Here is a 22,995-nt window from a genome sequence, read left to right on the forward strand (position 1 = left end):
GAAATTGTGATTTGTAGAAAATGTAGAACAGTACAGCAGACTATGCAGCCAGCTAGTTCAATCTACAGTGCCAAGCATTCTTATTTGAGTACAGCAGTGGTAAGTTAAGAGAAATAGTGCATAGAGCTCAGGGAAGCCAAAATGTAATGTCCTCATTTGGGTCTGAATAAGAGAATATTTACAAATACATCAATAACATCAAATACTTCAGTAGTACTCGTATTGTGCTGGCAGTCCTATAGAAATCAGGTTCTTCAGTGCATTGTACCATCCCAACTCCAAAGCCACGGCACGGAGGTGTGTCTGTGACAGGGTCTTTCTGCATGGACCGTGTCCATTTTAAATTGTAGTGTAATTCAGTTGTAAACATTTGCCCCCCTGGGTTCCAAGCTCCCTAAACTTTGTAATCCTACACGATATGTGTCACACGGTTTGAGTGTTTGTGTTCATACAGAGACTGAGAAAGAATAACCACCCCCCCCCCACTTGGTAATTCAGTGCCTACCGCTGGATCTGTCATTGAGGAAGTTCAAGCACACACTGAAAAAAATGCTTCATTGGATAAACCTCAAATTTTACTTCAATTCGTTACACCTATATTTATTAGGTTTTTTCAACTGAAGTGCTCACTGTGCTTCTGGAAGCAGTCAGATGGCTCACTTGAGTATCAGGAGCCAGTGAGAGACAAATGCACCTTTGAACTCCTTCTCTTTTCACTCAGCTCTAGTTGTCTCAGCTTGCCGAGGGGCCCACAAATAACTCTATAAAACCTTACCAGCACTGCGAATGGGACTCAACACTAAAACTTTACGTCAACTTTGGGGGTTCTGGAAGGCAAAAGTGTCTCGGGAAAGTGTCTGGTGTTGCCGAGTGACCACAACATGCAAAGCTGTTTTGTCAATGTGTGGCAGGGCCAACCAAGCACTTTTCCAAAGTTTTTTTTTTTTCAATTTAGTGAAGAACAAGCCTCGGTGACTTACGCCAAGATACTCGGTGAAGAAAACGGCCCAGGCACCTGGCATGCAGCCATTTCACCAAGCACCACTTGTGTACATAAAAGACTGGAATTGCTCTAAATTGGATCCTGTCATTACACACTCAGCTGGTCTCAAATTTGAAGGTGATGATAGACTCCGCATCCCTCCTTTATTTCCTCTGACTGCTCTGCAGTTGAAATGCTTTTTTTCCGCCCTCCCCACCGTACGTCCTTCTTTATGTGGAAATTAGAGCGGCACAATCGTGAAAATCTGGCTCCTCTGAAAAGAGGCTTAACCGTCGATAGGAATCTTATTTCCAACATAGGCACAAAGACCAGTTGTGCTATCACACAGACTGAAGGTGCCGTCTTAAAGCGGAGGCTTTAAACCTTGCCAGACATTTAAAGGACTGTTAGAAAGGTCGATCCACCCTATCAAACAAGGTTTAATCTGACTCATTTTTCTGGTCAGCTCACAGGCATTGTAAATATTTTGATATTGATTTGACAGCGCTGCATTGTTGAAAGGTGTTTGATATACAATATGAGGAATTACAAAAAGTACATGAATACTTTTTTTTATCACTCATCCTGTACCAATATGAGGCATGATTATAGAAAACCAGGCCTGTGCAGTATTTTTAATCATGGTGTTATTAATGTTGGAATATAATGTTGTGTGCTTAATTAATTGATTAGGTATGTGTGACACCATCTGGTCTGTATGTGCTCATTGCTCATTATCCAGGTCATTCCATTATTTATTCATTTCCAATAGGTCGCTCAGGAATTTTGAACTTAGAGTTGGTACACAACATTGCACCCCTAGTGGTAGGAGGTCTGTCATTGTCAGGCAGTCTTGTTTTTTGTTGTCCAAAGAGTAAACCAATGCATATGATGGCTTAGTATCCATAACTATAAGTGTTTCAGTCAGAACTGTTCTAACCAGCACAGTTTGAAGATGTTGGGTCAAATAGCATCAATTAATTTCATTTCTTCTCTGTTGGTGAAGTATTGTATCTACTGCCATCCATTTCTACCCAGCACATATCATGTCTGCTATTTTGAGTCTATGTAGTCTGCCTTGGGGCAGTTCCTGTTTTATTTTAAATAAAGTTTGATTGATTGAATCTGGTACCCATCAGTACCTATTACGGTGCTGACCTCAGTGCCCAAGGATCCCAGATTCACAATCACTTCATATTATGACAAGTTATTACACGCATTTATTTCACTCGGAAGGAATTATCTGTAATGTCAGAGCAATTAATATGTCTCATATTAATCTGCGTCTCACTTTCAAGGATCAAGGTGAGTCCACGGTGGGACTGTAATTTAAAAAAAACTCCCAGAATCCACTGTCTATGCGGGAGGGAAGACTTAATGATATTGTAGGCAGCTGAGTCTGAACAGCATTGCATTTTCCCTTTTAGACTGAGGACTAGCTAGTTATCTAGATAGTTCTCCCTTCTCAATGGGGAGTAATATGCCAAAATGGGCAGTTAAATCTGAAATCCATCTGTATTTTAAATAGTAACTAAACAATAGTTATAAATGTTATAACCTCTTTCATTCGTGCAATTGCATGTATATATTGTTGAGTACAGTTTTGATTATTGTTGCATATGTTCTTGAGTTTGTTATGTTGGAAAATATTTTTTTAACTGTAATGAAATCACATGCATGAAAGTAGCAGACATGAAAGTATATGCCGACATACCTTAAAATGCACTCTGTAAAGTTTGTTTTTCAGTAAGACACTAAATTGCCTGTTGCCTAACCCGTTGAAGAGTAGGTTGTTGTTTTTTTTTGTTTGATTATTACTGCACATCAGCATTAGAATGTTCAGTTTAGAACACTCTAAACACATATTTGGAATCTTACACCTTAAAGGGTTAACAGTGTGCACGAGCATGTTGGAAGGCTGGAGCATGATGTGAAGTATGTGTGAGATGTGTCAGGCTCTGATAACAGCGGGCTATTTCATTTTTCACTAGACACCTCGCAGGCATGTCTGTTTCTGCGGTGGAGACAGGGGAGTGAGATACCACGTCTGTCTCTTTGCTCACGCCTTCCAAACAAACCAACTCTTCATACACCGAGAGGATAATCACTTAACGAACATGTCAAGCACAAAAGCTTTTTCTGTTTTGGCTACTTATTTATTTTTTGGGGGTGAGGGGGCGTAAACAGCACAGAATCTGAACGGTTGCACTACATTTTTCTATAAATTGTGTGAAATCCAAGTGTTGCTGGGTAATACAGTATATTCAGTATTGATTGGTCATGTGAGATTCATCCTGTAGTCCTCCATTTTTCTTCTTTACCGATGCTAAATGCCTGGTTATGAGCAGATGCTTGTCTCCTGTGATTACGACTGTCTCATCGCCACAGAGCTCTCGTGTCAAATCAATGGGCTGCACATTAACACAAGCGTCCTGGGGAACATATGGAGCCAGCTGTTACCGTCCACTAGCCATCCACCAGTTATTGTACTGGAGGACAGTAAAGCTAACACAGCTGTTTCAGGCGGACGGCTGTTGCAAAATCAGCCAGGCAACTACCCCAGGCAACAATATGAGCAATTGTGTATCCACCCCATGGGGGTTCCACTGCCACATCAGTGTTCAGTTCATGTGGTGAAACACTGCCCCAAGAGACATGCTTTATCTGGATACACCAACAAGGAGCATGTGCTGTTGGGCTTTATGAGTTCTGAAGAATAATGTGCATGCTGAAGGGTACTGTAGGCCAGCGCCCCCCCCCCCCCCCTTCCACAATAGAATAGATTTTGCCGAGCTTAATTTTCCACTGGGGGAGTAGATATCCGATATCCACATGGTGGCACCAGATGCTTCTTTTCACACCGCAGACTACAGGTAAGCTCACACAAAACAGAGTCAGAGGAAGACCTTTCATATGTGGCTTTAGCTTGCAGTCCATTTAACAGCAGGGGTTGCTAGATAACATTCAAACAAGGACGCCTTACCAAATGAACCCTTCCATATCTCTGGTGACGCAATCGTCAACTGTGCATCGCTCTATGTAGCTACTGGCCACAGTCTGTACTGGCACTTTCCTGATTCGATCTGAGACTGTGATCTCACCCTGATTAAGCCATTGTAAATGTACAAAGATCTTTAGACCAACATGGTTCTTAAACGATTGAAGCATTTCTCCATTAAAAATGACAGAAAATGGACAAAACAATTTTGATAATTAATTTTGAATAAGACAACACATGTACAACGTAAGTTTTAATTCTTGATTCACATGTACCATGTGACACACACATGCACAAAAATAACTTGGGTAAACATACACAAGTATTCCCTATCAGGGCAGACACAAAATGTTCTCTTTCATGAATATTCATTAAAATCTTTTGTTTTGAGTTGCTGAAACAATGCTGGTCTAAAGAACACCATTCATTCGCAATACAAAGTCAGAGGTAATTATTTGGTTGTTAAACAGTAACACTTGAATTATTGTGGCTTACAGTACATGTCTTAATTATTAGTGTGGTTGCAGAGTGTCATAAGTGCTGAGTTGGTGTCCAAATGTATGATTCTGTTAGAATATAAGCTCACCTCATTGATGGTGGTGCTCTGTATAGCTACATACACTCCTGCACCTCTCAAAATGTTTCGTTCCTTGTGTCCAATCTGTAACCATCAATCAGTCATCAATCTTGAATCAGACTCCTGACTCAGACAGAGTGCACTGTTACATGCTAATATTGGTAAGTCCTCAGAGCTTTCACAGATCAGATCTCAAGTCAAGTTTCACCTTCCAGACGAAGCTATGCAGCCCCATCACCAGTGTCAATTACAGGCAGAGAAAGATCTCAGCCCAAAGGGATTATGATTATGTCAAGCCTTGTTACTTATGCCTCTGAGATTCATGCCCTAAAATAAAGCCACAACAGAGCAATTATCAGTTCAGAGCAAAGTGACTCTGTGACAAAATCTTGTGTAACAATACTAAATTGTCCATTTATCTTAAACCATACTTTCATACTGCTGCCAGTAAATAAGTAAGTAAACAGTTAGGAGAACCAGGCAAAAAAGAAAAGAAAAGGCCAGGCATACCCTGCACTGCACCATCATACAAAACATGGCCAGGTGTCCATTGTCCACATGCTTTCGTCCGTGTCCATGATGAATGTAAACATTTCAAAGTCTTTTGATCTGCTGGAAAAAAAGGCTTCATGTTTTGAATTGAAGAACACTCCCCGTGCTGCATGCACTCTGTTTCTCATCTCCGTTTGATCTTCCTGTTTGACCTTCAAGCTCCCTCTTCACTTAAATAAGAAGGGCCTTTGTTCTGCTCTTCCCACCGTAATGACATTGACAATATTATCGCCAGGTCTGGGAGGGGGAACTGGGGATAGCTAAGTGGCCCAGAACATTCATATGGAAATTGAAATGAAATGCAGGCCCAGAAAGAATGCTCCGCTGGGCCTTTCATCGGTTCGGAACCACAGGCCTTAACGCATATGGCCCACCTGTGACATGGGCTGAGAACTGGCCCTTTGAAATCACAAAAAGCGCCCATCAGGCAACTCATTGAATCAAAGGTGTGGGGTTTTACTTGTTTCAATTTACCTGAGCCTCTAGACAGTGTTGATAGTGTCTTTGGTCTCATCCCCTGCTTTTGGAGCAGCTGGTGTCGGGGAACGGGTTGGCTATGGGCCTAGCGGAAGGACCCGGCCTTGGTGCAGATGAATCCTTTGGCTCTCCCCCTATTTCGCTGAAGTAGACAGAGGTATCCACACTCAATAAACCCTGATGAGATACCAAAGAGCATGTGCAGAATAGGCTGTTAGTGCAAAAAAGGACCAAAGAAAGGTATACAAAACACAGCCATTAAAAATAAGGGAAGAGTGTAACCTGCATCTGTGTTCCTGTAGTTGAGTACAGACCCTTTTGAAATATTCAAACTTGGTGTTTGTGAACTAAAAAGACTACTATCCGACTTATTTCAGAATTAGAAAGTGTGTGTGTGTGTACATGTCTGTGTGCATGTATGTGTGTACACTTTTGTGTGTGTGTGTGTGAGTGTGTTGATGTCAATCAATCAATCAATCAATCAAATTTTATATCTATAGCGTATTTCACAGCAATTGTCACAATGCGCTTCACAGACAACCCTGGCCTAAACCCTCACAGGAGCAAGCCTAAAGCAACAGTGGCAAGGAAAATCTCCCTGTGGCAGGTGGGAAGTAACCTTGGAAGGAACAAGGCTCAAGGGGGAATCCCATCCTCCTCTGATCAGCTCAGGATGTAAATAGGTAAGTAAACAGTAAGGATGTCTATGCCTCTGTGTCTACATGAATGCGTGCATGTGTTAGGTCAGTGAATGAGTCAGTTGTGAGTGAGGTTATTGGGAGACATTTCAAACAAAGATAGTAACTTAATCAGAAAATAATAGAAAAAAAAATTGTCTTCTTCAACATCTGAATTACATGAACAATAGATTAAAGCTGACCCAGTTTAGGCTTCTACAATGGCAAGATGATAGAGTTTCGGAAAACTTTTAATCACAGTGTCTCTGAGTGGCTTAATACTTTTCCTTTAATAACATAAGGTTTAGCAGACACACAAACCCAGACAGTGTATAGCCTATAGCCTCAATACAAGTATATACTAAAGAAATATGCACATCTGGGATGAGATAAATTGAAATATTCACCAAAGTTTCAAATTTCATTCTAAGTTGCCCTCAACCATGATAAACCTAAATCTAGTTCTATCATAAAAATAGTGAATTTGAAGGCAAATGAGAAAGAACAGCTGAGCGATGATACACACACTGTATGGAATTACCTGAGGCTATTCTCAACATTTTGCATTCTGACATTAAAGTTCTGTCTCTGAAGCTGAAAAGATCCAATTTGATGCATTGTAGGAATATGAAAGGACCCCCGAAGCAATGGATATTCTGTCCTTGAGAACACGTTCATGAATATTCATGAAGTATATTATAACAGCAGAAACTCATATTACCAATCTGAGCCTCCTAGAGTAAGGAAGTAGAGATGATGGATTCTAACCCCCTGGTTTCTATAGGGAAACTGCAGCGGAAAAAATACCAGCTTTAACACTTTTGATGAACCAACCCAGTGATTTAGCTATTTAATTAACCCTCCAGACATCTGTTATGACATATTACAAAACTACAATTAGCAAAAAAAGATCAGTGTTAACTGTGTTTACTGCATGTACGACGTTTTCAGGATTGTATTTTTATGAAGAGATCTTTTTAAAGTTCTGTTAGGAAATAGACAATTGTCCCTCTGTTGGCAGCATGTTGCAGGATTGATGGAAGTAAACATCATCTTCTTCCATTTTGGTCAGGAGCTTGGGGTGAGGAGTTTTTTTTTATTTTTGTTTTTTCCAGGAATAATCACAATTCCTTGGGTGTGCCTGAAAAAACTTTTTGTTCTAAAATGTAAACAGTATTTTGGTGATAAGAGCATTCAAATTCCAGACCTGCTAACTCCATCTATTGATTCATGTATTTATTGTTTGCGTGTGTTCTTCTTTTTCTTTTTTCTGTATGAAAAGCACACACATCAGAACTATACGCTTGATCTTTCAGTGGCCTTTTCATTAAAACCATATTATTTTCATAAACCTAAGCTTTGGATTTCAAATGCCAGCACAATTACAATGGAAGTAGGTCTAGTACAAATGACTTGTATTCAATAGGTAGGTATTTTGTTCAGTGCATGACTAGGTAGGCCTATACTTTGAGATAATAATAAGCTAATATACCTTCTTACTCTTTGTCAAGTAGAAAAAAGCCATTGAATTATTTTATTACAAATCTATTTTAAAATATGAAAGATTATTTCTCTCTTAATTTCTCCCTGGCATGGAGGTGGCTCCTTATTTTAAAAATGTATGTTAGAAATCATTTTAGCCAGTAAATGCAAAACCACGTGGGTATGACATTCTTTTCATCATATGCATCCTTCTGATATCAAACGCACCACTGGTGCACATGGCCAGAAAGCTAAAATTTTGGTCACATTTGTCCATAACCCATGAACCCAGTCAAAATTCCAAAGCCATTTATCAAACTCCAGATTCTTCTTTATGTTGATTTCCCTCAGTGGAGACTTTTTGGTCTGACAACCCTTACAAAAAAGGCTATTGGTATGGAGGTGGCATCTGATGGTAGATTGGGAAATTTAGCGCTCCCAAGACGCAACTAAGCTTTGAAGTTTTCCCATTTGTGGCCTTCAAATTTTTCTTTTTTTCTAAAACCATCTACCTCACTGTGTGTGGGGGCAAGATGCACTTGTGCTCCCTACGAGTCAGGTTTACCTCTGTTCCAGTGGATTTATACATTTTAATTATTGACCTAATAGAGGAAAGAGGAATGTCAGAGACCAAATTCTGCCACTGAGGCTGCTAAATCTGTTTTTGTTTTTTGTACAATTATATTACTTTTTTGTTTACATTTTTTGTACATTTATCAGAAAAAAACATTAATAAAATGACCAATTAATCAATTTATCAAAGATTGGTTTATATGCTAAGAGTATTATGGCAGTGCACAACTAGGTATGGTGTCCTACACTGCCACCCATCTATATAGTGTGAGTGAACAGTGTGACTATACTCTCAGTGCATTGCTCTATTGATAAAATCTTTGCCAGTGATCTGTCACTAAAGAAGTTAGTCATCTGACGGAAACACAGTGGGTTTGCATGTTAAAATGTACATTCTATAAAAAAGAATATGTAATGCTTTATTTGAATGATACTTCTTATGACCTACAGTATAGAACTTATGAATGCCACATAAACATTAATAAATACTGTTGGCCTGTGTTACTGTAAAACATTGTTTGTGATTAACTTTGATTTAAAATGTGAGCATTAGGCCAACTCTCCCAAGCTCAAGTTAGCATTATTAATGGCTGAAAGCCAAACTGCTCTTTAATTGTTAAGGACAGATGTTGATTGAATCCACACAATTGTGTGCTATGCCACCACTGATGCAGCAAGTAACCTAACAAGAGATTCTCAGCAACCATAAATGAGCATAGACAGCTTTTTATCACTACGAGGCAGCAAGTTAAATTACGGTGACCTACCATATCTGTTTGGATAACAGTTGTCATGTGATTTACATGAAGCTTGATGACAGACCTATAAAAGCTCTTGAGGAATTTATTCCTGCTCATTAAAAGCAGAACTAGGATGCTTAACTGATTACATTGTACCACTCACTGTAATAACTCCAGTGTAAGTCATTAATGCAGGAATTTGATTGACTCATTGTTTCCTGCCCTTTGACATTTGGGTACACAGTATATAGTACTGCAGGAGAACGTATGTGCATTAGAAAGCATGCAGCAAAAATGGTGAATGAAGCAACTGTTCTATAGACTATTCTGATGTTTAATTGTACAAAATCAAGTATTGCCAAATAAAACATTTTTGACTGGCTGAAAGTGTGAATACAAGTGTATCACTTGACTATAGAAGTGATCATTACACTGTGATTACGTCATAGATGAAGAGTGATTTGTCCTTTACTTTGACTTGAAAATGCAAATATTAGTTTTTCACTCAACTAAAACAGTCAGGCTTATTTAGCTATCACTAGAATTAACTCACCAGTATTTATTTGAAATCATAGATCCCCCCCCCCCCCCGGAATACCTGACAATGGTAAGGTCATCTTTTCCGTGCTTAATTTGTGCAAGATCCTGTCGGAACAGGGTCCAGGACTGTTCAGTTTTGGACTGCCTGTGTTCTGGGGACTGTCTGCATGGATCTGGTGGCAACTCTCGAAGGGGAAGGGAAGAAATGTATATTTTAAAAAACCCACACATTGCATCCATGATTGTCAGGGGGTACCTCCCAGTCTGAAAATGCAACCCTCCGAATCCAACTTCCAACATGGTGCCTGGCATAGCTGCTGGGTGATTTATGATGCAACTCGCAAGCCTCTATATGTGCTGAAGAATAACACAACAGCACCCACATACAGTGCCACAATAAAGAATGTCGGGTTTACGTCATTTTGACAGATGTTTTGATGGCCATACATAATTTGTGTACAAATTAGGTTGGCATTTTTGAATGATACAGCTGCATCTTAAACACATGGATTGGTTCAAACCAGTCAATTGTTACACCCCTAATGTTTATAAGTATATACCTCACATATAAAATATATGGGTTTATATTTTAACACATATTATTTCTGCAAAAGCTTTCTCAAGGGAGACACTGATAGCTTACTTTTTCATAACATGAATGTGGGGCAGAACTGTACTAGCCCAGCAATTCCATTTGATTGAATACCATGCAATATCAAAAACCCCACCTGGGATTTGAGCATGCAACCTACTGGTTAGTGAAGCTTCCCTCTGACTCACGTGATGAACATACCCCCCAGCACCAGCAGTTCAGATTGATCTGACCACATTTATATTGCAGGGCATCTCACTCTGTACTGTAACCATGGAAACTGCTGCAAGCATGGCTACGTGAAATATTATTTTTCTATTAATAGTATACAGATGGTAAAGCAGTACGCAATGGAAAAGGAGCTTTGGCTGTATGGGTAAGAGTGCGTTGGTGAAGGGGGGTGGGGTATGACTTATGTTCTTCTTCAAGGCTTATTACTATTAACCACTGTAAGTTTATAATGAAATATTTATTATTTTTATAGGGTATTTTTACAAGGGATATGGCTCTATGGTGCTAAACAGTGCATTTATTCTCACAAGAGGATACTTATTGGAAAAAACTGGAAAATGAATCTCTGACTCAAAAAGAACAAACAATGAAATGTAAATATAGGAATAAGTGAACATTTTTGATATGGCCTAGTGCAAGCATATGTTACTGCTCCATTTGCTTTCGTCACTCTTGGAAGACAATAACTTTCTTCTATGGTAACAAATAAGGTAATCTCACCTGCTGAAGCCCAGACTGAAGGGTTTTACAGTGCTGTGAAGCTTGAAAAATAATCTGGTTGTTAGGGTAAAAGGGCTTTGCCCTTTTCTTTTGATATGACGACCATTTTGCTGCTTGGAGGCTTATTGAAGGTGACTGAACTTGAAGTCATTGTGAGGTTTGTAGATATTACATTACATTACATTACAGGCATTTAGCAGACGCTCTTATCCAGAGCGACTTACACAACTTTTTACATAGCATTTTACATTGTATCCATTTTTTATACAGCTGGATATATACTGAAGCAATGCAGGTTAAGTACCTTGCTCAAGGGCACAACGGCAGTGTCCTTACCCAGGAATCGAACATGCGACCTTTCGGTTACAAGCCCAGTTCCTTACCCACTGTGCTACACTCCGTAGTTAGTTATAGTGGTTCCTTGGGTTACTACTGCATTAGCTTCAATTAGTGGTGTGCCAGTTAGAGATAGTCAGTGCTAGTGTGACTGTAGAGTGACTGCACAGTTACTGGATCACAGTTGACTGCATCAGAGGCCTGCCCACACTTAAGCTGCAGTACCCCTTGCCCGGATGTGGGTGGCACAGCAGTTAATCCAGAAGCACAGTTGGCTATTCTAAAAAGTAGAAAAATCTTTCAAGTATCAATGACTTTTGCCCACTCGATAGTGGATGAGGATTTGCACGAATCTTCGTATTAGACTCTTTAATGACGCCATGCATTTAAAACAATGCCAATATAGATAAAGGTAATGAGACATTAACCTTTATGGATTCAAGGATGAACAAAGGTTAATGTGTTGATAGGTGTGCTGCAGCGCACTGCAAGGTTTAATGGAGGCTGTGCCTGTTATTTGAGGGGTTAAAATATCAAGTAATACTAAGGTATATGTTATAATGTACAATATCAGAAAAATATCTATCTTTAAAAATGAAAAGGTTGTGGCTAGGATAAGGGGTTTGTGAGTTGATCCTGGATGTGATTGGTGTACATGAGCAGGAGCAGGAAGAGGCTGGGTTACTGATGCACCAAATTTGCCCTATCTGTACCTTTTCACCTTCACATCTTCATGAAATAATAATGTGTATCAAAACATCAAATCATAACTACATAGTATGGCCTATAAGACAGATGGAATACTCTCAAAATAGAATGCAACAAATATATATTTGAAAATATGGAAATCACTGTCCCTTTAAAAAATATCCCAGAAGAACATCTAAAGATGTTCACAATAAAAAAGAGACTGAGAAAAAATTGGACTCATGAGAGAGTAGCAAGGTGGAAACCACTGCAAACCAAGCAAAATATCTATTTTCATCTCATATTTGCAGAAAAAAAAAAAAAAAGCATCTGATAATCCCGAAGCCATTTGTGATAAGATTCTATGGACAGATGAGTCAAAAGTGTAACAGTAAAACATGGTGACAGTAGTGTGACGTTGTGGGGATACTTTGTTGCCTTGGGATCCGGGCGACTTGCCATTTTTGAAGGAACTATGAATTCTGCTCACTACCAGAAAATTTTGAAGGCAAATGTCCGGTCATCTGTGCATGAACTGAAGCTGAAGCTAACTGGGTTATGCAGCAAGACAATGATCCAAAACACAAAAGTAAGTAAACATCTGAATGGCTGAAAAGAAACAAAATTAAAGTTTTGGAGTGGCACAGTAAACATCCTGGCTTAGAGCCCAACCCAATAGAGAAGCTAAAATAAAATTCCTCCACAGTGATGTGCAAGATGGATATCAAATTAAAGGAAACGTTTGGTGCCCATTACTGCTGCTAAAGGTGGTGCAAACAGTTAAGTTTAAGGGGGCAATTACTTTTTCACATGGGTGATGAGTGTTTGATTTTATTCCATCAAATAAATGAAATTATAATTTTATAAATGTACAATAATAGAGGAAATCAATGAGGAAGAAAATACTTTTCCACGGTACTGTATGAATATGGCACCAACAAATATGTCTATTCTGTAGGTGTTTACAATGCATTTTGCCCCTGTCTTATTTAGTATTCTGTACTCTAAACTGAGAGATTGCCTTTTGATTATAGCAGCCAGCATACCCACAGCTGCACACCTCGTGAGCAGAATCGCAGACCAACTGCAGAGTTAGCTGGTTATTATTTCTGGTAGTTTGAGAGTACTGGACTCCCACAGATAAGAGTAATTTCAGGACTCTGGATGCTGGGGGAGGCTCTCTTAATTGCTCTGCACCACTAATGCACTCCAGCCTCGTTGGTTATGGCCGCAGCGATGAAGCAGGCACAGAAAATGCTGTTATTCGCTCATTTTCCGACCATTTTCCGAATCAGAACGGCATCCCAGCAGCCGCTTGCCGCCCACAATTCTCTAGTCTGTTCAAGTAAATCCTATTAGCGCTTGGCACAGCTCCAACCATTTCTTAGCTGCCCTTGCAGTGATATCGGGATCCCAACGGCGGGGGGAGGGAGTTCAGCCACACAACATCCACATAAGATCATCGTCGCTGTCCATACATGAAATTGTCTTGACAGCATCAACTACCCGTAAACACAGAGAGCGAGTCCATTTTCACATCCCTCCTGAGACTGGATCCAGATTACAGCGCTATTACAATGCTATTTTTCCAAAGCAGACAGCGGGGAAAAAGGGCACGTTTTGTCACTGTACCTCCCAGTGAAAGGCCAGGATTTAGATTGACCGTACAGTAAGTGTGAGCCACCGTGATGCAATTTTTTAAAATCACTTTTCTTCTGACAAGCTTTCAGACATCAACGTCTCTGAAAAGGTCTCAGAGTCTCAAACAGAAATGAGTACATTTGATTCCATGCAGGACCTTTTTCTTTTATACTTCATACACTAACAGAGTAAATACTTCAATGACATCAGATGTCCTAGTCTTGTGAAAATGCCAATAATTCATGTCTGGCCATGACAGCGCAATATCTGTTTCACTGATAAAGGTAGTATGCCAGGACAATATTTAGCCATGTCCACTGAAAATACGTGAGAGAGGATATTTTTTGATTGTGAATGCATTTATGGATGCAGTATGGTCTACTGTCCCTGGTCAGTAATAATACAGCAGTGCTTTTCACATGTACACACAATTTTACGGCACAGTTAGGAGTGGGTACATTTATACATACTCACAACCAGGGGCAGAGTGTTGTCACTTCCTTTGGTTTCACCTCCCAGAAAGTGGGACTGGCTCAAATTGTGCATGACTGGCATGGTGTGGCATCAGTAGGTCTTGTTTTGTCCAATGAAGGAGTGACATTGTCCAATCTTTGACACCAATAAGACATTAATTAATAGTCATGGTAGTATTATGGCCAGATTTTACTGGGGTCGGTGAGGCCTGCCGTTGACTTCAAACATGGTTCATCCCAGTGTACATCATGAACTTGGGACTCCTGTAGGTTTAGTCCAGTCCACTGTACATAAGTCTGTGAACCTCTGTGCATGTCAGCACAATTATGCACGTAAGCAAGTGCACCACTGTAACACAATATAAAAACTTATTGCTATTTAACAGAAATCAATCAGTAATAGTTAAGTGGTAAGTAACATACCTACTTTAAAAGGGCCAACATCTGGCTATACCTGTTCCGTTTAACTTTCTACACCTTTTAGATATCGGCGCATTTCAATGGTCAATGGACATTTTCATTTTGTCTGCAAATAAGTAAGTAAACAGTATGTGACCCAAAGTGTGAATGATTGAATTTATTTGCTATCATTATGTTAATAATACAAGCAAACATTAAAATGTAGCATGGATTTTTATCTCCACGTTGAAAAAAACGAACTAAGGAAGTCCATTACATAAGAATTTGCGTTTTGTCACTGTAACTACAGTCTATTTCATGAATAATTAACTAAAGGAGATGTGCTATATCCAGAAATAGGAGTCTGAAGGCCTCAGAATATTCCTGTAATTTTCTAATATTCCTCTAATGTTGTAATCGTAAAACACTGTAATGAACCAATGTGAATATTAGAAATTATAAATAGGGTTCTTCACTCTCTCCAAAAATCGCAATGCTTGTGTAGCTAGAGAATGCTTTTCATTGTGACATTTAAAACAGAATATGTCAGAATCACAGGACACAAAGACTATTCTCTCAGCTGTGAATTATATACCACTTATAATTAAATGAATGCATATCATCTGTAGAGCAATACATTTTTAACCAATTTGTGTTCTCTTGGGTCCATTTATTATTCCTCAGGTTCATTTTAACCTCACTTGCGTCATGTTGTATGCTTAATAACAGTAATGCTGTTTTAGCCTAGCCTATTTAATTTTTAACTCACATTCAAATGAGATATTTTATGAGGCTGTTCGTTATTGCCTTTGTTGATGTCTCACACAAATAAATCACAAACTAATCTACAAAACAAGAAGTAAATATATAAATAACATGATGATTACATGTATTGGGGTTGAACAGTCTCATTTGAGCCAACTTTAATGAGACTTTAAATGAAGCTGTAAAATTTTTCTGAGGTCACACCTCTTCGACCGCGTCGACTGAGTTTAATTGATGTTTTTACAAAGCATACATTTCCTCTCATGCTCAATTTTATGTACAATGGTTTTATATTGAAGTTGCAGTTATTATTTTTAAGATTGTTTTTTTGCCCTGCAGTTAAACGGAAAACATAGAAAAGCACAATTAACATCAAGTGTTGGCCTATTACAAATGTTGCAGAGATCTTGGTGGTTTATATTTCTTGGCTTGCATGGTGAAAATGTATTGTACAGGTTGTACAGTGCTTTTCTTTCCTGATGTAAAACATGGCACAAGCAAGTACACAAATCTGCACGACAGAGCAGACCTTCAGCATTCCAACCAGCATGCAGTGCAAGAGCGAAGGTTGCAGAGAGAGTCAGAAGGGGGCGGCAATGAGATGGTCACTACACGGCTGGAGAACGGGCTGAGAGAGTGAAGCGTACAACATGTACATCAATGCACACCTGTGGGCAGTGGCTGCCCAGAAGGACACGTGATAACCTAATAGACATAGCACACTGGGTGGTTGTGGAAGAATACATGCACCTCCTCATGTTAAAGACAGCATTTTCACAGTCTCATATTTGCTATTTAAAAAACACTTTGGAAGGATCATTTCACAAAAAATGGCTTTTTGATCGGGGCAGCCAGGACAGTCCATAATGCTGAAAATGTATGATGTACAAATTTGAGATCTGTTGAACTGAACACAGTATGCGTTCCTTTCAAAACCTTTCATTTTTTTAAGTGGATTGAATTATGTTTTCAAATTGTAACTTTTGGATGTGTTGTTAGAGTCATATAGCTTTCCATTTTAAGGGTTTTTATCAGAATGCATTTGTACATCACTGAGATGTCAGCTATCATTAGTAACATAAGCATACTTCACGCATGTTTTGTATGCATACTGAATAACACTATCTTCCTTAGTTGAAGCGGCACTTCATAACGATCACAACCACCAAACTGCAGTCCTACTCCAATTCACACTTGGGGGAAGCTGCAATTCTGACACTTTCATTTGAGATGATGCTGGGAAATGTAACCCCGTAGTCATTAATTGGTTTCTAGCTTTGTACACTATTAAGAAAAAATAACTTCAGTTAAACTTTAAAGGCAAAATACTGATACTTAAGATTATATGAACATATAAGAATATATATTCATATATCTTATTAATATTTTATGAAAAATCTATTTAAGGGGAGACTGTGTGGCATGGTGTGGTTGGTGAGCTGCCCAACTCTGCCAAGTCCAAGTCCCCCATGCAGTCACAAGTCTGAATCCCTGCTGTGCCACGGTCTATACTGCAATCCCGTCTCTGCCTGTGCCACCTTGTATGAATAAAGTGAAATACTGCATAAGAAGGCCTCTCCTTTAAAATAAAATCAACTTTAAATATTAGTTTGGAAATATGGGTGAAAGGTTCAACGTTTACATCTAAGAAGCAACAGTCACTAACAGTCTGCTCCATAGAAAATGGTTAAAGAGAACTCTTCCAGTGACACCACCAAGCGGTAACACTGCAAACGCAATTCTGCCCTAACCAGGGAACATGAGAAAATAAACATTTCATGATTGTGTTGGCTTGCTTCTACAGCCCAGCATCTCCTAGCCTAGCAATTTAAACACGGTCCTGAAAAGGGCATAAAATTTGGGGTCTTGATACAAACACTGACCTTTTTTTCTCGGTTAGCATATCAGCATTCAAAATGTTCAACAACATTTTTGCATTTTGTCAGATTTGAGTATTAAACAGCTGGACTCATGCATGAAGCCACAGCATAGTTTCCTTACTTTCTCAGTGACCCTCAATTATGATGAAAGGTCAAATTGCATCTAGCGGGCTAAGCGGGTCATACTCCACCTCGTACTTAGCTGCTGTTTTAAGTGGGATATAATGGTAGAATTTACCCAGCCTTAAAACACTAAGGAATATGAGAATCGTTTCTCAAATTTAGCAGGGGAATATTTAAATATTTTTATCTTTTACCATTTAAACCATTCAATCAAAACAAATACAGATGTTTTGCTAACACTATTTACCAAGGTCCATCAAATGAATGTATTAATAAAACTTTCTTAAAATATATTAATACAATACGCAATGATGAATTGTGATATTAACATAGTTCTTAGTGTCATAAAAAAGATGCAATTCACATCACGTATAACTTTTCTCATGAATGCTCATTAATCATGAATTAGGCCTAACACTATACAGTAAATCAATAATTGACTTTTTAAGTGGCTATCCAATAGTCAATTGTAAAGGGTTATAGTCAACTTTAGAGCAGGCCCGCCAATAAATTATACTTTATACACTACAATAAATACAACTTAATTACGTGTTAATGGCACCTTTGCAAGAGTATTACCTTTGTACCTATAAAGTACATATCATACCATACAGTGAGCCAAAATTGACTGCTACATGTAGGGCGCATTAGTGAATCGGACACTCCTTTTTTGTGTTCTATGTCCAAGCTCTTGCATTTTAATGCATATTTTTGGCATGAGCAGGTATCAACTCTTGTATCCACATGTACACAGACAACCTGAGTAATCTGTGCCAAAGCCTGAATGTGCGGGACCTGAGCTGAAGTCTGCACAGGGGGAACAGCGGAGTCAGTTGCATGCTGAGCATCCTTGACTTTCTAGGTTTATGAGAATGCAGCCTGTGGAGATGACATGCCACTTTTCACAAAGGGGAACAGAAGGTCACCGCTCCACTCCGCGCCTGACAAATCATTTCCAGGTGGAGAGTATATGGCGCAAGATGGATCACATTTCACCTTTTTCTAAACGTAAAAATGTTCATATCCACAAGAAGCACAATGTAGAATACCTTGATAAATTACAGGTTTGAAAGTGAACCTGGAAAGTAAGTGGATAACATAAGCAGCTGCTAAAAATGCAATACTAGGTGTTGTAGAGTTGAATTGAAGAGAGGTTAAAATTACATGCATGGCAGACAACAGTTTTGGCTATATAGCACAACAAAATTATTCCAGAACTTTTTAATGATTGTCTCTGGTAAAGCTGGCCAAGTACCAGTATTCATACACATAATGTAACATTACCAGGTGATGATTTTCTTAAATCAATTTGAACATCTTCTCCCACACTTTTCACTTTGACAAACAGTAGTAACCTAGCTTGTTACTGTGTAGCCTAACCAAATGTTTGTAGTTTTTTAGAACTAAAATTGCAAAAACATTCACTTTGAAGAAGTGCAACTATAACAAGATGCATTGTACACATTTGCAGTTTTATATGGACCCAAGATTCAAGTGGTTTCACAGGCGTTGCATTGTCAGACATCCAGTGGTCCAATTACAAATCCAGCGGTCCCATCAAAACCACTGTACTGTATTTAAAACGAATAAAATACATTCCAATGTGGCTTATGAATTTTCCAAAGAACACTGACTTCGACATAAAGCTTTAACATATTTGCAAATTGCACAATGAACAGAACTGTAACCTACTCGATGCAAAATTAATTTACAGGTCTTTATGTCTTTGGTGGCAATTGCTTTTACAGTTTAGGGACTGACAGCAACGATTTACTCAAGTCTTTTGCATCCCCGGCTGTTCTTACACGTTCGTATCCGAGCAAAGACATCGCTTGGTGACAATAGTCTTCGACTTGTTTTATTTGTTGAAAACTTAGTACAGTTCTCCACGCGTTGGCCGCTTGGGTGGCATTCCGGGACGACACGAGGAACGGTTTGGAGGATGAAGTCGTCCCGCTGGTCATGTTCAGGGCAAACAATTCGATGTCGTGGTTAGCAGACAAATTAACAAAGCGATAAATGTTCCGTACCGTCTTGATTGGGTTGTCCACCAAATCCTCGTAACGAACTGTCATGTACTTTCCCTTGAGCCAGTTGGGTGGATTTAAGGCTGTTCTCAACGTTCTGGATGTCCGGTCGCATATCACTTCCATAGCTCCGATTGAGTGATAGTCAGACCCGTCCTTCTTGTTAACCTTATGATTCGGGTCGACGAAAGGTAGTCGACGAATTTTGGGGTCCCTGCTCCGAACCACTTGCAAATTCTCGCGTATCAACCCGTGTCTCGACTTGATCCTGGAATTCGCCACGGCCCTCGGGTCTCTGACGAGGTGAATCACTTTCAGGTCTAAAGAAGGATCCTCCATCAGCGGGGCAAGAACGTTAATGTCCAAAATGCGCACCCCTTTAATAACCACAGTGTTATACTTGAGGCATTCGTCCTCCAGGAGCCGCAGACTTTGAGGTGGGCATTTTTTACACACCTTATCGTCCACCAAGCCCACAATATCTTTCCTGTATGCCGAGCAGAGAGGATACGAGCATATTACCTTGTTAAGGGTGGCACCAAATACCCCGAGAGAGCTCACATTTTTGCCCCCCGGTGTATTGTACAGCTGGAAAACAGAGAGATCACATCGATACAATGAGCTTAGCATGTCTCTGGCTGCCCCTTGCAGCGACACCGCATCCCCGGGGTACAATTTCTGCCAGATGTGCCACATTGGCTCGTACAAAAAGAATACGTCCGGATTTTGGTTAAAAAGCTCGCCGAAAAAGGAGGATCCGGACCGCCAAGTTGTCAAAACATACACGAGCTGCCTTTTCTTAGCCAGAGAGGGTCTATAAAGGAAGCGAATATCCGATCTACCCTGATAGGTAGTGCTTCTCATCTGGTGATTGCACTGCTGTGGCTCTTTTGTCCATTTGTAATTAGCCAGGTTCAACATGGTTAAAACCAGTAGCAAAAAGTAGGCAATTAACAAAACAATCCTCTTCTTGCGCAGCACTTTCATTACGATCCCTGGATGCGCTATTATTTTTGTGTGACTTCTATACGTTTTGAGTTTTCTCCCAAAGCCAGCATCCTTCTCCCAGGGTGGTGTTAACTTCAGTTGATACTGTTTGCTTTTCATTTATGACACAATGAGGGCTAATACCGCGCCAATAATTGCTTACATTTAAATTGTAGTGTGTGTTCAATTGGGTGCTGTAGGGAGGGTGGATAGACGTACGCTTTCACGCACCAAATATAAAAAGAAATAGATTAAATAACCCAAACTAGTGAGTCAATCTCAAATTTTCCATTCAAATACGAAAGCTAACGCAGACAGGTTTTTACTGCAGTGCGCAAGCGTCGTAATTCGGCACACAATACAGTGAAAATATAACACTTACATTACAGACTCCGTTCAGTTCTATAAGAGATGTTAGATAACGAGCTATTTTCAGGAAACATCTAGGTTACACTCTTTGCTACCAACACGCGGTGAAAGCATCTCTGCGCAGAAATCTGAGGTAGCGAACTAGCTGTATTAGGTCTAGGCTACACGCGACCAAGATAAATCTTCACTTAATAAAATGCCAATAATTACGTGTGATGGCTTCCATTTCATTCCATATTTTGCCGAAAGGAGAATCGCCAGCTTAGTTCCAATCTAGAAGTGTTTTGTTTTCATCCATATCCGCTCGTTCTATTGTGTCATATCTTCGCAACTAATTGGAACTGGGCTGATTCAATCAGAAACTGAGGAAAACAGTTCCTCCCACCCCGTGTTCCGATTGATAGAAGTAACATGAATCTGGACGCAGTCTGTCCCTCTATTGGTTATCTGCTATGTCTGTCAATTTTCACGCATCCATTGTAGCCCGCAAAGCTGAATTCTTATTGAAAACTGCCCGATGCGTTTTAAGTGACGGAGAAGGATGCAGCAATGAATTTCACTGCAACATATAATCTGCTGTTGCCTATTAGACAAAGCGTGGTCTTCGTATGTTTTTATGGCGTAATTTAAAACTCTGGTCTTCCCGTAGAGGTTGTGAGTCCCATTTTCGCTGCAGACGGTGCAGAGTAGGCTACCTCCGTTACAATGTTCCCACCATACAGCTGCTGTTGTTGTTTTGATGGGCAGTGGCGTAATGTAATGGATTTACGCGTGAGATATTCTCGCAGATACAAAAATCGGTTGCATTACTTCACTATGTGTGGTTTGCGAGTCTTGGGGAGCGGGAAGGGACCATTGTTTTCAGCGTGGTAGCTAATTTATGAAGTGATACACACTACTACTAATCCGTAGAGCTGGCGTTTAGATTCAAGTGACTTAGCGTAGGCTACCACATATGTATTGGGATGGCAGATATGCTATCCGCCAAGTTAACGGCTTGGCGGTGCATTCCCCACACCTATTCAGCACTAAGAGTATGACACTTTTCAGGGTTTCCCACAGAAATAATCGGTATGACCACAGATTCTCAGCCATCAAAAGCATACATTTCTGTAAACACAGAACTGTATGCACAACTTAATGTAAACACAGAATTCAGAAACAACTTCACACAATAAAAGCCCCAAACTTGGGCTTTTTGTGTTTTCTCCTTTTTCATCATCACAAATGCTCCAGTCTCACAATCAATTCCCCCCATTGGACATTTAGCTACATTTTCTGTCAATAACAACATCTGATCAAAGTAGCCAATTGCAGGATACACAGGCAAAATGGACAAGTGGTGTCTGCCCTGAACCAGTTGTCCATCTTCTTTCAAATAAAGAGCAAGAAACGTCATGAAAGAGTCTTTTTGACGTCCCATTGTTTGAACCCCTTTGTGTAAAATAAGACAATACACTAGACAGTTTCACTTTTGGTATTTTGACCATGTTTAACGTTAGTTAGCTTGCTAAAGATACCTGCTGTCACTAACTTAATGGACAGAGCAAGTGTAACGCCAGTGAAGATGGCACCAAAATTTTCTGATTCAGATGGTAGGTAGCCATAGTTCTACCAGGTTTCGATACCCAACCATATTCATGCCTCAGATAGCTGTGTTACTACAAGGTAGACCCTAAAACTATTATTACTACTACTACTACTACTACTATTGCAGGCTTCACCTTGCCAGGGGCTTGTTCTGCTGAGCTGCAGCTGGGTACTATTGGAGTTATTTCGCAATGACATTACATGCAGCAATTAAAATGATGAAGAATTCAGGCAAGAGAAGTGACGGTCAATTTGTTTATAAATGTATTCTTATGCAATATTGATATTCAAATTATATCAGAATGTTCAATACATGTTTTGCAAAAGTCATGAAGGTGGAACCACATGGATTTTGTGATGGCAGATTTATTGATTTTCTTAGTGACAACAGTCAAAGTGACCTTTGTGGCATTTCTTGTGTTAACTACTTTTTAACTAGGCTACTGTAGCTACCTTGCAAATTAGCATGATTTTAAATGAATGTTGGGTAGGCCTATAGATCATCTACTAACGTACAACCAATTAGTCGGTCTATCATGTTTGCGGTAACCCGTTAAAAACACTTTTGTCCATTTAAAATATAACAAACACTTTCATTTAATTGTTATTCATTGTAAAGGAAAAATGTCTGAATCCATTCCTATGTGTTTCTTTGAGTTAGAATGTTGCCTATGTGTGTTTGCATGTATGTATGTGTATGCATGTCTTTCTCTAGATTTGATTATTTTATGGTTCTTAAATTTATCCATCCATCCATCATCTAAGCCACTTATCCTCGTTAATATTTTTTTTTTTT

At 39.5% G+C, this 22,995-nt stretch overlaps 1 protein-coding gene and 1 long non-coding RNA gene across 3 annotated transcripts; both read right to left on the bottom strand.

The window, feature by feature from the left end:
• Positions 1 to 4,220: 4,220 nt before the first annotated feature.
• LOC135256686 (uncharacterized) lies at positions 4,221 to 21,264 on the bottom strand. 2 transcript variants are annotated; one of them, XR_010330488.1, is made up of 3 exons: positions 20,820 to 21,245; positions 5,584 to 5,763; positions 4,221 to 5,508 (listed from the first exon to the last, which is right to left on the bottom strand). It is a non-coding gene; the product is annotated as an uncharacterized LOC135256686 (long non-coding RNA). The 2 variants fall into 2 exon arrangements; XR_010330487.1 differs by having other exon boundaries at positions 4,221 to 5,763; positions 20,820 to 21,264.
• Positions 18,433 to 20,826, bottom strand: LOC135256685 (carbohydrate sulfotransferase 2-like). Its single transcript, XM_064338700.1, has one exon. It carries the CDS (start codon positions 20,358 to 20,360, stop codon positions 18,969 to 18,971), a length of 1,392 nt encoding a protein of 463 aa, XP_064194770.1. The 5' UTR covers positions 20,361 to 20,826; the 3' UTR covers positions 18,433 to 18,968.
• Positions 21,265 to 22,995: the final 1,731 nt, after the last annotated feature.

The sequence above is a fragment of the Anguilla rostrata genome, chromosome 6 (assembly GCF_018555375.3).
Source record: "Anguilla rostrata isolate EN2019 chromosome 6, ASM1855537v3, whole genome shotgun sequence".
Lineage (NCBI taxonomy): Eukaryota > Metazoa > Chordata > Actinopteri > Anguilliformes > Anguillidae > Anguilla > Anguilla rostrata.

Excerpts from the sequence above, each read along its gene's own strand:
- LOC135256685 (XM_064338700.1), bottom strand. The coding sequence starts at position 20,360 with ATGAAAAGCAAACAGTATCAACTGAAGTTAACACCACCCTGGGAGAAG.